General features: G+C 36.5%; 2 protein-coding genes across 7 annotated transcripts; both read right to left on the bottom strand.

The window, feature by feature from the left end:
* Positions 1-7,907: 7,907 nt before the first annotated feature.
* Positions 7,908-11,333, bottom strand: LOC113276292 (armadillo repeat-containing protein 4-like). 4 transcript variants are annotated; one of them, XM_026525878.1, is made up of 2 exons: positions 10,961-11,333; positions 7,908-9,901 (listed from the first exon to the last, which is right to left on the bottom strand). In XM_026525878.1, the coding sequence occupies exon 2, from the start codon at positions 9,855-9,857 to the stop codon at positions 8,166-8,168; it is 1,692 nt and encodes a 563-aa protein (XP_026381663.1). In that variant the 5' UTR covers positions 9,858-9,901; positions 10,961-11,333; the 3' UTR covers positions 7,908-8,165. The 4 variants fall into 4 exon arrangements, with proteins under 4 accessions (XP_026381663.1, XP_026381666.1, XP_026381665.1 ...); XM_026525881.1 differs by lacking the exon at positions 10,961-11,333 and adding an exon at positions 10,493-10,510; XM_026525880.1 differs by lacking the exon at positions 10,961-11,333 and adding an exon at positions 10,249-10,266.
* Positions 11,334-13,874: 2,541 nt separating this feature from the next.
* LOC113276291 (serine/arginine-rich splicing factor RS31-like) lies at positions 13,875-17,197 on the bottom strand. 3 transcript variants are annotated; one of them, XM_026525874.1, is made up of 6 exons: positions 17,063-17,197; positions 16,677-16,813; positions 15,347-15,459; positions 15,020-15,255; positions 14,280-14,891; positions 13,875-14,142 (listed from the first exon to the last, which is right to left on the bottom strand). In XM_026525874.1, the coding sequence occupies exons 2-6, from the start codon at positions 16,780-16,782 to the stop codon at positions 14,109-14,111; spliced, it is 1,101 nt and encodes a 366-aa protein (XP_026381659.1). In that variant the 5' UTR covers positions 16,783-16,813; positions 17,063-17,197; the 3' UTR covers positions 13,875-14,108. The 3 variants fall into 3 exon arrangements, with proteins under 3 accessions (XP_026381659.1, XP_026381660.1, XP_026381661.1); XM_026525875.1 differs by having other exon boundaries at positions 16,998-17,173; XM_026525876.1 differs by lacking the exon at positions 17,063-17,197 and adding an exon at positions 15,677-15,990.
* Positions 17,198-17,814: the final 617 nt, after the last annotated feature.

The raw sequence follows: 17,814 nt of genomic DNA, 5'->3' as shown, positions 1-17,814 counted from the left end.
ATCCAATGATCTAGGATCTACTGCATGATCTTTAATTGCAACATCCATAACATTGAAGTCAGTTGGATTATTCACAACTTTTATCGTGGAATATCCTGGCGACGTAGTACTGTCCTTCAAGGGTTGACGTGGGTTTCTCCACATACTGCATAAATTTTTGATTTCTCTGCTCCCGCCTCTCATTCTGCCCATTTTTTTTGTTTCTCAGTAACCTCAGTCCTCAAAACTCCACTGTAATACTCCGATATTCGACGGTGGTTGACCGAATGGAATATAAGTAAAGATTTGTCCTTTCTTAACACCGAGGCCTTTTCAGCACAATTGACTCCAAATTTGGCAGAAAACTCTGCAGTTAAACGTGCTCGGGAGAGAGTAATTCATAGATGGGTGACCTCCCAGGAAGTTGCTGCTGGATGACTGTAGCGATGCCCGTTGAAAATCTCACACTGCCGGATAACCAGAGTGGCGAAGTAAGGACAAAATCTGTGGAGGGACAGGTCATTACAAATGGTATCAAAGCCGATGACGGTTCACCTGCCGAGGGTGGGAAAGTACGTTGGACGGGTTGGGTCAGGTACTTGTCTCATGAGGGTCTGGGAACGTCGGAGATCTAAGATTGTATATATTCCGGAGCCGAGCGAGGCTCCAATTTAAGGTGGTGGTATTGTAATACCCCGATATTCGGCGGCGGTTGACCGAATGGAATATAAGTGATGGTTTGTCCTTTCCTAACATCGAGGCCTTTTTACCATAATCAATCTTTTGAGCACAATTGGCTCTAGAGTTGGCAGAAAACTCTGCAGTTAACCATGCTCAAGCGGGAGTAATCCAGAGATGGGTGACCTCCCGGGAAGTTGTTGCTGGATAACCGCAGCGATGCCCGTTAAAAACCCTACACTGCCAGATAACCACGGTGACTAAGTGGGGACAGTATCAGTGGAGAGACAGGTCATTACATCCCCGATTGTGTTTGGACACTCCTAACTATGTTTAATTAATTTACAATTGATGCAAAAAGAAGCCGGTCTTTCGTATGCAAAGTAGGGTATGAATGAAAAGTCATCCAATTGCATCATGCAGCTTCTCCGAAATGTCAATTTTCATAAAAACTCTTACAAAGTGACCATATGATCGGTTAAGATCTAGAGTATTGTTATCCATCTTCAATGGTGTTCCTACAACACTTGCAAATTTGAATAACATTTTCTTACACCAATATTCCAGAATAACGCCATAGACGAGCCCACACTTGAACTAGAGTTTGTCTTTGATAAATAGGACTGGAATCTTTTAGTCTAGCGTCGTAAGTGCATCATACTAGGTATCAAAGAGATTGAACCAATAAAATGAATCGACGAAACAACATCAGATGAATTGAAACAAAAACACAAATAGCGTTTCCCAACCGCAGTTTTTTATGTCTTCAATCTTACTAATGAACATATTTTGATTTACAATACATTATTCTTTCCCAATATGTTTGGTAATTAAGAAAGGGAGATCCCTTGATTTTTCGAACTAGATACCATAGAAGATAGGTTCTTCCAAAAATTGTTGAACTATATGAATAAGATTGCTCATGGCATTTTCAATATTAATAATGAACCAAAGATTCATATTATGATAGGATAACATAACATCTCGATAATGAACACGGAAGCCATCGAACTTATAAAGTTTTCGAGGAAACCTTCAAAAGAAGAGAAGGCGGAATAAATCAAATGAGATTTTACGCAATATGTTTTTCTCAGGTCTGAGGTCCGGCCTACCCGGCTTTCCTGGGTAGGTCATCGGATTGTGCATTAGTAGATTTGACGTGATTCAATCTTATAAATCCAATATATTTTGGATTGTATGTGGATGTTCGCTTAAAAATCGGTTGAGTAACCTCACCCATCAAGTTAATGGAATTTGTGATATTTTTGAAAGATATGTGGTCCAATACAATGTGATTTAAGCTTTATTTCTATTTAAACTGTTAACTACTTGTGCCTTGAGTATATATTCATTTAATTAGGATCGTCTTGAAATGAAACATGTAAAGAAGTCGCTTGAGCAGGATAGCTTTTCGTAAAACGATGCGGGACAGCACTGCTATGATACAATAGTTAATAAAACAATCTATTTGGATAAAAATTTATTGGACCCCTCACATCCTATACGACCGATTTTGCAGTGGGGGATGCCAAACATAAAAGCGGCCATGTATTGGATGACGATGAAAAATTAACTCCAATCCAATCTCACCGGATGCTTACTTTGATTTTTCTTATGAAATAGGCTTTTATCCCAAAAGAAAACAAAAAACAGAAGAGGAATTTGTTGTTTGGTCCACTAAACCCGATCTGGGTTAATCTGTAGTCCAGTGGGAGAATATTTTTAACCCTTGGTCCAAAAACATGGAAATGACTAGCATACCCATCATCCAAAAACGTGTGAACCAAAAATACGATATCTTTTTCGTCTCTGTATTGTGAGTTCTCCTGTATTGTTTTTCTTCTCCCTTAACTTTCTTTCTCTCTAACCTAAAACATCATCTGCTATTAATATTTTCCCTATCGATTCATATCTGATTAAGGTACAAAGTAAGATTTTAGGGTTTCCGACGTGATTGATCGATCTCACCGTTTTTATGCTTTTATATTTCATTGTTTTTCAAATCTAGGTCGTTAGCCATTAATATTTTTCCTATCGATTCATATATGATTAAGGTACGCAATAATATTTAAGGGTTTTCCAGGTGATTGATCGATATCACTGTTTTTATGCTTTTATGTTTCAACTTTTGTCAAATCTAGGGTTTCAGTGATGCAATATTGGGGATTTTTGATAACTTAGTTAAAATTTGAATACTTGCTGCATGATTGTGTTTCGACAACAGTTTAACTAATTTTTTCAAATTAGTTAAACTTCCACTGGATTATTGTGTTTTGGCTCATAACTGTTTAATACTTGTTGTAGTTAATGAAGATTATTTGATGATGCAGTTGAAGTCTCTACCAGATTCAACTGGGAGTTGCTTCTTATCGGAAGAATTACAAGTAAATTGTTCAAAACAAATCCTTCTCTGATTCTTCAGTTTTAAGTCATTCATTTTACATTTCTATTTTTCTGTTCTGAGGACATGTCAATATGTACTGCATACAAATCCCTAATTTATGTTTGATTATGATTCTGCCATACATATCTATATGTATATGTAGGGAAAAAGTGATCTGTTAAGCAGTACATGTCAATATGTATTGTATACAAACCGCTAATTTATGCTCGAATATGATCATATGTACATATCATTACGTGTTGTACGAACCCATACTTTATGCTTGAATAGATCCTGCAATACCTATCGCTATGTACATAAGAAAAAAGTGATTCACTAACGCAATACAAATCATATATATGTATATAAAACCCTAGTTTGTTTGAATATGACCCTGCAGTACATATGCGTATGTAAGTAGGGAAAAAGTGGTTTGTTATGCACTACATGTCAATATGTAAACCCCTGGTTTGTACTTGAATGTGATTCTATAGCTGTGTTTTAGGTAAAAGGTGATTCGTTGATCCAGTACATATCATTATATGTATGAACCCCTAGTTTATGCTTGAATATGTACATATGAATAATCCTAGTTTATGTTTGGGTATGATCCTGCAGTATATTTCTGTATGTGTTTAGGGGAAAAGTGATATGGTTATGAAGTAAATGTCAATATGTATTGTATACAAATTGATCCTACCATACGAATCAAATTGAGTTTAAAGCCAAGTCAAACAAGGGATGGAGCCTGCTAACAGTAACTTGCTTTTAAGTTTGGGAAACTACAATTCTCCTTATTCATTAAATCTAATATTTACAAACTTTTTTCTTAAGTACAATGTTGCGACATTTCTATGATAAGCTTTTTGACACGGGTGATCCAGTATTTTCTAGTAAACCATTATTTTTTTGATATACCTTTATGTTCTTTTGAAGTGCAAGATGGGTTCTCTTCTCCGTCTTCCTCATTTTCTGTCTTTGATATTTCAGGAAGTTCGAGGGCAGTTCGGAGGATTAATCTATACGGGGAGTTGCTTTATGCGAGGATGTAAGACAAAGCTTTATCCCTTGTTTAGCAGCAAAATGTGGTGCAATACTTCCTTGGCACTCTGTTTTCTGGAAAGGCAAGTTCAGGCTCTTAACTTAGATGCCCATGTACTTAATGCACAAAGATGGAGCCATGATGTTCGTGGATGTTGTTGTAGGTAAACTATGGATACATGATGTTCATGGATGTTGTTGTAGGTTTATTTTGCGTATTCTTCTCAACGCAAAATGCCGAAAAAACTGCAACTTTACTCAGAACTTTTTTATTACAAAAGGTTATGTAAAAAATACCAATTTTCTCCGGTACTTCTTCTGCTACATACTAATCATATGCATTAACCTAATATAAAAATACTATGAAAAAATATAAATCCTTATCTACTGGTAGTAGATATCTTCTTGTAGTGTAAAGCCTGGCACGCAAAAGAAAATTCTGCCAAAAATATAACTTAGCCGTCTTTAGTACGTATTGATATGTGACGGTGATAACCCAGTACATATCGATATGTATTGGGTATCAGACGCTTCAAATTGATGTGTGATGAGATAATCCTCCCGTCTTTCAGGCTTGATGCCTGCAAATTTTCCAACTTTTGTAGTTGATCTTTATAGCCACAGACTCTGTGAGTCTTCCACTGTTACAAATAGATCGTGTATTTCTCAGAAACATAACAGGAGTTCCACGGGCATCTGACGACGAAACGGCTTCCACAACCATTTCACATGTTATGGCCACAGGTCGCGAAATTCTTTGTTCTTACAAACACCACCATTCCTGCCACCCCCAATTGGATATATTCAAAACATTCAGATGCAGAGACAAAACAATATCTAACTAAATTAACCAGGTAACCTAAAGAATACTGCCTGCTTATTTGTTACTTTCCATTGGGTGATTATTTAATGGTGTCTGCAATCAATTTAAACCCCAGAAAAATTTAAAATCAAAACAGAAAACCGCAATATGTATACACATGTGCTAACTGTAATGTACTGAATAAAACTTAGTAGATATCAATATGTAATGAGGGAGAAGTAGTAGATATCAATATGTAGTGACTGAAAACCTAGTCGATACCTATATATACTGAGTGAAAACCTAGTAGATATCAATATGTACTGAATGAAAATCTAGTAGATGTCTATATGTACTCAATGAAACCTAGTATATTTTTATTGTCATGTGTAGAATTAATCACAGTTTCTGCAAAGAATGATAAGAATATCATTCCCTATTCCTCCGAGCTTTGAGGGATGGAAATTTAAAGTGTTATCTTACCGGATACTGGTCAGACCAAGTAACTTAATACCCTTGCGACAAACTTGTAATACTCTTTGGTTACCCAAGTACTCAATGGCATTGAACCTATGACAGTAAGTAAGACCATACATAACTGGAATCTTCGCGAGAAATGCTCTACAGTAAGAATCACAGAAACATATCCAATCTCTGAAAATATAAAAAAAAAACATGAAACATTAGCAGCTATAGTATTAAGTAAGTACTCTATTTCTGGTAGATATTGATATGTACTGAGCAAAGCTAGTTGATATTACTCGGTACATATTTATGGGACATACAAATTAACTAAGTTGAGGGCACACTAATGTTGCTGAAAGATTACCCGAAATACCAAAAGTTGGTTTCCTGCTGAGTTGAGGGCACTAAATAGATCTTCTTCCTATCATATGTCAACTTCCCCAAGTTGTACCTCTTGCTGGCCCTCGGGTTTTCTTTGAAGTAGTACATATTGTTATGTAGAAAGTAAGAACCCAATACATATTGTTATATAAAGAGAAAGAACCCAGTACATAATGATATGTACAAAGTCAAAACACAATACATACTGATATGTACTGGGTGAAAGCCTATTATATATATAATTGATATGTACCGCGTGAAAACTTTGTAGATATCACATTTGAAAACTACATACAGTTGAAGTACACCATAAATCAAAGACATTTTACAATTGAAGTACACCATAAATCAAAGACATTTTAGAGTTGGACTTCAGGAATTTAAGTAGTAGCTAGCATTAGCGGGTAGGAAATTACATGCAATGGATTTTTTTTTTCTCAGCCACAACAGTCACACGTAGTATGCCCACCTCTCGTTGTTGAATAGTTTCACCGACACAAACAACCACTTTCAATTTTCTAGAGTGTGTATATGTAACTTTCTCTCCGACGAACGGCACAACCATATTTCAAAAACAACAAAAGATCAACCTGCAAAAACAACAAAAGAACCAAATTATAATTGCTTTTCATCACAAAAACAAACACATATGTGGCAACCACTCAGATGCAGAACATACATATTAATTTCAGTACATCATACTGTTGAACAATATACACCATCATATCAAACCTACGTAAAAAAAAAGGCCTAATTTCATTTTCACATTTTGAACCTTTGATGTGTAAATTAAAGCATCTAAGCAAAATCAAAATTTGAGTATAAACCATCGTTTGATGAGATATTAGGAATCAAACTACTAACGGGCAAAGAAAGTATCATATTCTTAGCATCTTGAATCCAAAATCTCCATACGTGCGGCGAATTCAAACGGTGCTAAAACACAAAATCATTTGATTTCCGTCTTTTCACTAACCCATTCAATTCCTCCTCCCAAAAATCCCCAAATCTGAAAATAAAATATAATCGAACACCAGATATTGATCAAATTTTACATTAAAACGATGAGAAAGTTAAACTGATCACAAATCTCCACTCTAATTTCGAATAAAATAAATGAGTCGAAAATTATAAACCCTAAAATGAAATTTCCAGAACTGTTTTTCATTGAAACAAGGATACACCTAGATGTTTCATACCAATATTAGAGAGATAAGAGGAAGGATTAGCTTTTTCAATGATGATGGTGATGCCGATGAGATTTCCATGTTTCTCCTGAGGTAATTTCTTCTGATCTCATACCCAGAGACCCTCTTCAATATTGAGAGACGATAAACATAATCTGATCTGCTATTATCCCAAGGAGGGGTAGTTCTACCTTTTAGAAAATGCGGTTTATATTATTCGCACGTGTAATGGATCAGGGATTAATATTTTTAGTCCAAAATCATGAATTTGGACTAGCGGTTAAATCAGTTTTATGGGTGGACTAGTCATTAAACGGATACTCAAATTTAGGATTAACCAGTAATTCCTAGAAAACAGAAACATAAAGACCTTCTCTTTTTCTCTATTTTTTCATTGGTTTTTTTGGGTAGGAACGAAAAAGACCCTTTAAACTCACATGTTTTGTCCCCAATGTTTTAGTGCGGTTCTAGACATTGAGCATATTCCAAACTTTAGGAAATACGATCATAAGAACATTTATTAGTGCCACTCAACCATTTTCTAACCAATATAAGGTACTACATTTTATTTTATTAATGGAATCCAAAGATATCATGTTCGCTATCAGCTAAGATGCTGTTGCCGATCATAAAAAAGGCTGTCTTTCATGCAAATACTTCAAAGTAACGCAGGAATACCAGTTTGCTCTTCCAAGTTGGATTATGAAGTTATGGATTTCTTAGAACTTGCCGTACTGCAGAGCCTGTTTAGCCAGATCAGCACAGCAGAACAGCTTCCCAATGCTTCATTGGTTGGTTTTCCGTGAATAAGCGACCGTAAGCTCAAGGCGGATAAAAACCAAAATTACAGCCATAAGTAACATCTCGCCCTGCTGAGTAAAGGATCCAGCGGCAATATGAACATAAGCGATTTTCTGTAAATGTATTCTAACTCCAGGGACTAATTGCTTTTGCTAAGAGTTCAGAAAATCACTTGAACAAAGACTGCGAGTAATGTGAACTGCTTATGGTTAAACCATTACAAAGAGTAAGAAAAAGACTAAAGAGAACACTAGAATACATTTATACAAATACATTACACAAAAAGAGCAAATTTGATTCATTCATTTTCAGTTCAGTTGAGTTCGTTAACTTCGACTACTCTGTGTTTCATACAGACAATGAAACAGAAGTTAAAACAACAACAAACAGAAACAGAAGAACCACAGTACACATACATAATACAAGACGAAGAAAGTCTTTACCTCTTCTATTTTCTACTAAATAGATTTCTTAATTTTCCCCTTTCTAACTTCTCGAGCAACTTCTTAGCACCGGTGACTTCCATTTCTGAAAGTTTCTTCAAGTACCCAATAGCTCCATAAGAAATCATCAATCTCCTGCATTTCTGACTAGAAGAAAGTGACCCAAGGCAAGAAACAGCATACTTCTTCGACGTATTTTGAGGACTTGGATCGAGTAATTGGACCAAGTTCGGTACGCTTTTCTCATCCTTCTTTACTTCTCTGCAATTCTGAGATAATGTAATCAAACTTGACAATGCTTGTGATGAAACTTCTCTTGCTCCATTAGATTTCGCTTCGAGCATTTGCACAAGCAATGGAATACATCCAGCATCACCCAACATTTTTTTCATCTCAAGTGAACTACAAATCTTACAAATTGCTGATGCTGCAGCTTGTTGCGCACCCAATGATCCAGCTTTAAGTACATGGACTACTCGTGGGAGAAAACCTAACGAAACTAGAACATCGATTGAAACGGTACTAACCAAATTCCGTAGAGCTCCCATTGCAGATTCTTGCGGTAGTAGCCCGTCGAGATAATTTAAAAGACGTGGAATTCCCCCTTCCAAAATTACTGACCTTCTAAGATTTTCATTACTTGAAGTAAGATTCTGAAGACATTCAGCTGCATACTCTTTGGATCCTAACAACATCCCACAATCCAGAAGATTAATCATTACCTTAACAATCCCTTCATCTGCTAGAGTCTGTCGTACTTCCGGTACAGCCGACAAATTCTTCAAAGTACCTGCAGCTGTAGATTGCGAAACGGATTCACCTGTTTGACAAATTTCAATCAACGGACGAACCCCACCATGTCCGACGATTGACCGAGCAGTTTCAGCAGACATAGACAACCTTAAAAGAGAAATGGTGGCTTTTTCTTTACCCACTGTGCTCCCGTTCTCAATCAATCTGATTAATGGAGGAAGAACATTTTCCGAAACAAGAAAATTCTCACAACTACCCGATTCCGCCAGTGAACATATAACAGTAACAGTCTTTTCGCGAATTCTTGGAGATGTTGCAGTGAGTAATTGCACCAAAGAAGAGATATTGCTTCTCCCCAATACAGCTAACACATTCTTCTCATCTTCTTTCATAACTTCAAGTAAACTATCCAATGCTTTATGTTTTGCTTCCAAATGACCGATCTGAAGCCTAGCCAACAACTCCCGTAAATTCGACTGAATTGAATTCTCTAATTCAGTCTCGGAATTCGCCGTAACCGATGAAGGCAGTGGCGTAGCTTCTCCAAGAACACCAGTCTTAATCAATAACCCACAATCCCTCAAATTCAAATCCAATTTCGCAGTCACCGAGTCAAGATCACTTTGCATCTGAAGCTTCCCTGAATATTTCTCTTCAACACATAGATCTGCCAATTCAATTGTCTCCTCCAATGTCTTTGAAACTGCTTGTAATTGCTCCCTGCAAAGGGTGTTCTTGGCAAAGAACGGATGACTTGACAATACTGATAAACAAGTAGGCAACTGCTCTAATTTCGATATTATCATTCTCCATCTACCCGGAAACACTTTTGTTGATTCTTTCGCTTTGACAATAGCCTTTGGAATTAGATTTTGAGCATGTAATAACCATTCCTCAACAGATTTAGTACTCATCATACAACACTCTTCTGATTCTTCCACCATGGTTTTTTTTCAATCTTGGACACTACAATTTCAGATCACCAGAGCTGAAAAAACCAAAAAGAACCCAAATTTTAGAAGGAATCAATAATCAAACAAGATGAGGAAAAAAAAGGGAAATTTGGTATTAAAAATTGAAAAAAGCAAAGGAGTAGTAGGTGTAATGTAATCACAATTAAAAAATCAATGAGAGGTAGGGCTAGAATCTGAGTTGTAGAAAGTAGTAGTAGTTGTGTAGATCACAGGGAGTTTTTATGTGCAGATAACAACAACACAAAGCCAAACACCAAATCACTAGTCCTTTTCAGTACAATTCATGAAGTTTTGATAGTAATGGTTATCAACTTTCTTTAAAACACCAAAATCAATACTTTAATGCCATTCACTTATTTACCATAATAAAGACATCATTCACCAAATTTCTGTAAAAATAACATGGGTGTTTAGGGTAAATTCAGGAAATGAATGGGTTATTCAATTTCTTTAATTACTAGATATATTTCATTAAAGAAGTGAGTAATTACTGATATTTCAGATTTTCTTTTATAACCCCCCATGAAGAAGATGAATCTTGTGCTAGAATTTTAGACAGTAAAAAGCTCAAAACTTGCTATTTTTACACGGTTTCAGCTTCTCACTTCGCTTTGAAGAAATGACAGAAAGTGTAGTCCTTTTCTTCACAGCTCCGATGGACTAGAACTTATCCAAACCGACTCAAAATGTGAAGAACAATTTAACCCTTTTCTTCTCTATATTTATATAGAGTGTATTGAAATTTATCCAATCAAAGAGTGAAAATTCATGGAATCAAAACAAAACCCTATATCAGAAGGAACCAAACTAGTATTTTCCAGTCTTCAAAAAGAATTGATCTTTGAAAAAGAAACCCACAAGTCAGTCTAATTAAACTAAGTTAATCAACTAATTCAGTTCTAATCAACATCAAAATGACACAAATTTAAGAAAGAAATCAACCAAACTACACAAAAGAAAAAAATTAGCAAGAAAAAACACTCAAAGAGAATAAGAATCCACCTTTAAAATCAATACAACAGGAATCCATAAAAGAAAAGAAAAAAATATCTAAGAATGATGAATTGACTAACCCCTTTTTATGATGTCTCTTCACTTAAAAGCCACTTCTTGATCTTCAAACACACACTCTCTTCTTCTTCTACCTTTAGACTGAAACTAAAACAAACCCACACCCAAAATCCACTCCTTTCTTCTTCTTCAAAACATTAACAACGGTCGAATAAATTTTATAATACCATTAAAACAGTACTAGTAATCTCAGACAACGAGTTGAATTCAAATAACAACGCAGACAATGAGATAAAGTCACCAAACTTTACCAGTAGCACTCACTAGTACTAGCTAGCAGACAGATTCAAAATTAAACTGCTCATAAAAATGATTATACATTTCAAATATTTGTTGACAATTCAGTATTTCACTGTAGAAGGCGAAGGTCAGGTTTCTCAGTTTTTTTTTGTCAGAAAAATCTCACACTCTGTGGCCAATATAATCAAGATGAGAGAGATTTGGACTTTCATTGATTAAATATCTGACGGCTGTGATTTCTTATTGTACTATTAAATCCTACCGTTAGAATAAGGTTAAAAAATATTTGAAAATTCAAAATTTACAGTCACCGATGTAACAAAATATGACCAGTAAGTCTGCCACGTAGGTTTGTGAAGATAGGTGAGATTAGACTTTTCGTTTCTGGAAGGAAATCTACCGTCTGATCTTCTGCCACGTGGATGCTTGTCAGGTTCTGCCGGCTGGTGTGGTAATTTTGGGTTTGGGTTTGGTGGTTTATTACGAGAATGGCACTGGCTTTTTGAATTTTGGGAAATTGAGTGGATCTTGGATATGTGGGGTTGGGAGGAGTAAATGAGAATAATCAATGGTTCTTTTAAAGATTTTTTTAATTATACTTTATTAATTACTGAGATTTTTAATAAATGATTATATTTTATTATTGTATAATTATCAAAAATTTTATTATACTTTATTAAAATTTTTTGTTATGCTTCAAAAATGAAAAAGAATTGTCATGATTTTTGCATGTTTATAGATTTGTTTTCTAATATGTTGGATTGTTTTGAATTGGAAAAAGACATTCAAAAGAGATGAAAAAAAGACCTAAAAAGATTTGATTAGTACTATTAATCAAGTCAATAATAAGGTTCGCATGGGTTTAGGGTTATGTGTTTCATTTCAAAAAAATTGTAAGTTTTCATGTAGTTGGATTAGGGCCATGATGATAAAATCTTGGATTCTCTTATCATTTTTTTATGAAAAAGTTAGCATATAGAGAGATTGAATGTTTGCACCACAGGTTTTGTTGTTGTGTCATTATCTTTGTTGAATGGAGGTTGTTGCTCTCAAGACTAATGGTTGTCAACTATATTTACTTCCACAATAGGCATCTAAAAAACGATTTCTAGGAGGAGTTGCAAATAGGCGGCCTCGAAGAAATGTAAATGCGCCGAGAAAAACCGAGTAAAGACATAACTTTTGACTGATTATCATAGTGCAATACTTTGGTATGACAGACGGCTAAAAAGTTTCTTTTACAAGATTACATGCATTACATGCATTGAACTTTTAATAAAGGGCTTTTGTTAACCTGTATACCCGTATACATATTAAGGTTTAATTAAAAATTATTTTATTTTTTTGGAAATTGTGTTTTTTTGTCTTATTCTATTAGAAATTGGTTTTTCTTGCACTAAAAACAACAAATCTTGTTCTCAATGCAAAAAATTATTGTTTTCAATGCAATAAAACAAACAAATCTTCTTTCCAATGCAAAAAATTATTATTTTAGTGAATCTTAACGTGTATACGGGTATACAAGTTAACAAGACCCTTAATAAAGAGACAAATAGGACAATGGGCGGAGCAAGATTAGGACATGTGACATCAGCTCTCCCAGCTTGTAATTTTTTTCATGTCTTCAATCCTGGTCTGTCGTATCAGTGCAGCAACCTCTGTGATTCAAGAATGTGATATTCGTGGCCTGATCTACAAATAGGGACATGAGTTCAAACCAAAGCGCGTATAGAACGTTGGGTGTAGGAATTTTATGGTGTTGGATTTTACCATTGTTTTGGTTTTGGAATGATGGGTGGAATCGGAAGCAAGTAGTTCGGAACTTTCTCGTAGGCGCTACTACAGAAAACCAACCTTGTCAGTGGGCACACACCAAGGATATTGTCGGTTGGGATGCCAATTTAATTGGCGGACCATTTATAATAATAATAATTTAGGTACTCTTGAATTCTAGTTTTCCGCGAGTTAAATTGGATACAACCCTTTGGTGGCTAGACAAGAACAACTACTAACAAACAGTGGCGAGAATATGATTTTCGAACTAACCATTTTCTTTCTTGGTCCATTTGTATGATACGACATGATTCGTTTAAGTTCACTTATCGGCGTTATCTATTGATTATGACTATTTCCATTTTTTAATAGCCGACAATAACACTATGCACACCCCTTTTAGTAATCATCCGCGTTATGATCGGTTGTGATTCTGTTAAATCAAAAAAAATTGACACTTAACTTATTACTCTCGTGTGGGAGTGTTTCCAATAATTGATTCTGCAAATGGAATCTAATAAAGTTGAATCGTAGTTCATTCTCTGGGGAACCAGCAGGATTATTTTGTGAAAATGGCAGGCTGCGCATGCACAAAAATAACCAGCTTTTTCATTCTTCTTCTTTTAAATTCTTGGAACGTGAGTTGGTTTCTTTAGTTGGAGACATACAATCTTTTAACGGCTGGACAAACACTTCTTTTAACAGTACAAATAACTAGATTTTTGTATTTGCCCAGAGGTGCTGGATGCTCGAGCTCTCATGGATGGAGTAAACATAGTTGGTCTTAAACATCCTAAATTCCTAATCCAGGAACGCAACTGACCCCATAATCAGTAAAGTCTGCTTATGGTGAATTCGACTTCCCGTGAATCCATAAATCAAGGCTCTCTAGAATTCTGGTAGTTCAAAAACAAAAAGAAAACACTCATGGTTTCCTCTCACCTTGTGATAATTTAACAACCAAACAACAATTCAATTAAAAACCAGTTTAAGTTGCCTAATGAATCACCAAAGTTAACTAATGAGCACAAGGTACTTCACTATCAATCTAATATTACAGAAAAATCTATAATAAAGACGGCTCACTCTCACAAGTTCATTTGCGCTCTTCTTCTAGACATTGCTTCTCTCTATCCATCATGATCTTTCACGATCTTCCACGGGTGACCGACTGCATCACCAGAAAAACAAAATTAAAACTCAAGACACTCGCATAAGAAGAAGAAAAAAAGCCTGCATATTGATTGGTACAAGAGGAGAAAACCACCATCATTAAGCTAATAACTGATATTGAAAAATCGTACTAACCTGCGATGTCTCTCATATGCTGGACTTTCAGCTTTGCCATTAGGACTTCCATTTGTCTCATCCTTTCTTACAGGGCTTCGACTAGGGTCACGACGATACCCAGGGCTAGCCGCTCTCTCTCTTCCATATGGACTATCCCTTCGTCCACGCTTCTTGCTTGGGCTCATGCTTGGGCTACAAGCAGGGCTATCCTTTCTCTCACGCTTCTTGACTGGGCTCAGGCTTCCACGATCATAACCAGGACTAACAACCTTTTCTCTTGCATAAGGACTATCCCTTGATGAACGCCTCCTAACTGGACTTGGACTTCGGCCACGCCCATAGTCAGGACTTCCCTTGTCTCTGCGGTATGGACTCTCCTTTGGTCCACGACCATAGTCTGGACTGGCTCTCTCTCTTCTGTAAGGGCTGTCTCTCGACCCACGCCTTCTATCTGGGCTAGGAGCACGGCCGTAATCAGGACTGCCTCTATCCCTCCTGTAAGGACTAGGAGATCTCCCACGTTCACGTGATCTATCTCTACCACCCCTTCGGTCAGGGCTGTGGCCGTCTCTTCTTTCATCATCATCTCTAACAGCATATTCCACCGAAATAACTCGATCCATCAACTTGCTGCGCACAAACAGATACAAGGTTAGGTTGCCACTAAATATCAGAGACAATTAACAAATCATACTAATCACCTAGGAGAAACTATTCAAAAACGATATTCAAGATAACATAGGGGTAATCAAATATACCTCATGTTTGTTGCCTCCAAAGCTTTGGTGGCATCATCCTGTGATTCAAACTGAATGAATGCAAAATTCCTTCGAATTCTTATATTCAAGATCTTCCCATATGCATCAAAGTGCCTCTCCAAATCCCTTGTTCTAGTGTGAATAGGATCAAAGTTAATAACAAACAAGGTTTTTGTTGGCTTTGAATTGGCAGAGGATCTCCTTGAGCCTGCAGGCCTCCTAATACCTCTTTCTTGCTGCAAAACACATTTTATAAGCAAATATTAATTATCATGAACTGGTTCCATTCAGTAACAAATCAGCAACAGCAAGAAAGCATTGTTATACCTTTGTCCACTCAACGCGAAGTCGACGACCTTGTCTACCGAATTCTGCACGGTCCAGTCCTCTTATTGCATCCTCAGCATCTCGTTCATCATCCATATACACAAACGCAAATCCTATAAACCGAAAAATTTGTTTCAGAAAAAAGAATAATAAAAAATGGCGACGAAAGATAACAGAATAAGAAGCAAAAAGTGAAAATTCCTCCTTAAAAGAACTCCAATTACAGATCGAATGGCTGCTCCTACAGGTTCAACCAAGAGGCAAAGCACAACATCTGTGGTTCTATGTGAAAAGCTACAAACTAAGTCACCATAAAAAACAAGTACAGACCTTGTATGATGAAATTAATGATGTCAGGGAACAACAATCCAAAAGTAGGTGTCTCATGGTATGTCCCTGAAGAGGGGGTGCCAGCTCAGTCCTATTCTGCTGCTTTTGAGCACGAGGTCGGCACATATTGAAACATGTCTGAAATCGGTGACCAGGTGGAGGTCAATGGGAATGGATGGCAATGGTGTCTCAGGAAAATGTTAGGTGGTTGTGCCATTGCAAATCAGATCAGCAATTCTGAAAACAACGCGTGCATGAAAGGAAATGTAGAGCAATGCATCAGCCAGGAAGAGAATGGATATGCCATGATATTCCTGCGTCAAAGAAACTATTGAGTTTGGCGGCGTACACTACAAAAAACAGATTTTGCTTTGTCTAAACAAAATCTTGAGGCCCCACAAGGACTCCATTGCCGCCACATTGAAGAAGTGATTTCTGGATGGATGTTGATCCTATGCATCTGAACGACCAATGCACTTACAAGCCGTGACACCTTTATCCGGAAGGATGAATTGCTTTGTAGCCAGCTCAAGTCGATATAAAGGTATAAACATAATAAAGTGGAAAACAACCAACCTCTATTGTGGAAGGAAATTTCCTTCATACACACAATAGATAATCTGGTTTCTGCCAAAGCTAAGCCTTCCATCATAAACACAATCTTCATGGAAAGATGCAAAAAGAAACATAAGAGTGTTTTTATTGGACTAGTATCGAAGTATTTTTCATTCAAGAATCCCTGCCTACCAACAATCCAAATTACTAAAATCGGTATTACCAATGCTACTCCGATTTCCTTACTCAGTCAATCATATAGATTATTGAAATTAAGGTATTATTCTCATACTTTTCCTGTACATTCCTTGAACCCTCAGCTATGAGGATAATCAAGACTCTCAAGTTCCAACTCAGAGAGCATTGTAAGCAATGAAAACAGGGCAAGTTAAAAAAAAAAAAAAAAAAAAAAAACCGGCTTAACCAAATAGCAAAACCAACTTACCAGACTTCATATCAACCCGCTCAACCTTTCCATACTTGTTGAAAAGTCTCTCAAGATCATTCTGGCGTGCATCATACTCGAAATTACCACAGAATATAGGCCTCATCTCCACAAATTTCAGCTAAGTTTCTTCAACCCTGAATCACAAACAATTTAAATACATAAGAAATCAAAAACTTATGAAACTCAATCCACACAAATCCTATCCAACAGCTAAAATTTGTATTTGCTTACAGAAACGAAACGACTAGATCTACCGAAAAGAGAGACTCTAGATCTAGCGAAAATACAAATCTAATGACAGAGGATCTCAGGGATTACCCTAAGCAGATTTTTGATAAGACTGAAATTATAAGCACGGAGAGATTCGATTCCTGAAATATTACCTTCAAGAGAAAAACCTATGGCAGCCGAAAAGAAAAGGGTTGTTTTCTGAAAACCCTAAAACCCTTGAAATAGACGCCCGGAGAGAGATTAATAATGGTCAAGATTTGAGAAAGAAAGTAAAACGGGAATATGGGGGGAGAGAGAGAGGATAATAAATTCTGGATTGAGTCAGAATTACTAGCAAATCATGGTATGACACGTCTTATTACTGTCGAGCGGGGTCCAGTCAGTATTGGCCATGGCGGTACTACCCAGGCTTGAATTTGTAAAACTTGCCGCTGCTCAAAACACTATATGTGTAAAATTTGCCGAGCCCGCACAGCCCAGCCCACGAAGACATCTTCGCAGTGCATTTACAAACTAGTCATCCGAAAATTGGGAAGAGAGTTAAGTGATGGGAGGCTGGCGGTTAAATAGGTCAACTAAATTACTTATTTATCTTCCCAAATGTAATTTAGATTTCGCCATCATTAGTGTTGTTTGACGTTGATGTTATATAAAAGTTGTGGTGTCGAGCTTATATATCATTCAGGACGTTACACGATATTCAGGATCGTTACATCGCATTCAGGGTCATTAGATTGCATTTACCGAAAGGATTTACCATTTTCCTCATCTGGTTTAGTGAAGCTTTTAAATATTTCACCGCCACCACCACTTTATCACTACCACCTCAAACAATTTAATTAAATGAGGATCGAAGTTGGTGAAAACGCATGGTACCAATTAGATACCAACTTTTTCGTTCGGC

This window comes from Papaver somniferum, chromosome 4 (genome assembly GCF_003573695.1).
Source record: "Papaver somniferum cultivar HN1 chromosome 4, ASM357369v1, whole genome shotgun sequence".
NCBI classification, from domain to species: Eukaryota; Viridiplantae; Streptophyta; class Magnoliopsida; order Ranunculales; family Papaveraceae; genus Papaver; species Papaver somniferum.
The sequence above is the reverse complement of the archived record's forward strand: the minus strand, read 5'-3'. Positions and strand labels throughout refer to the sequence as shown.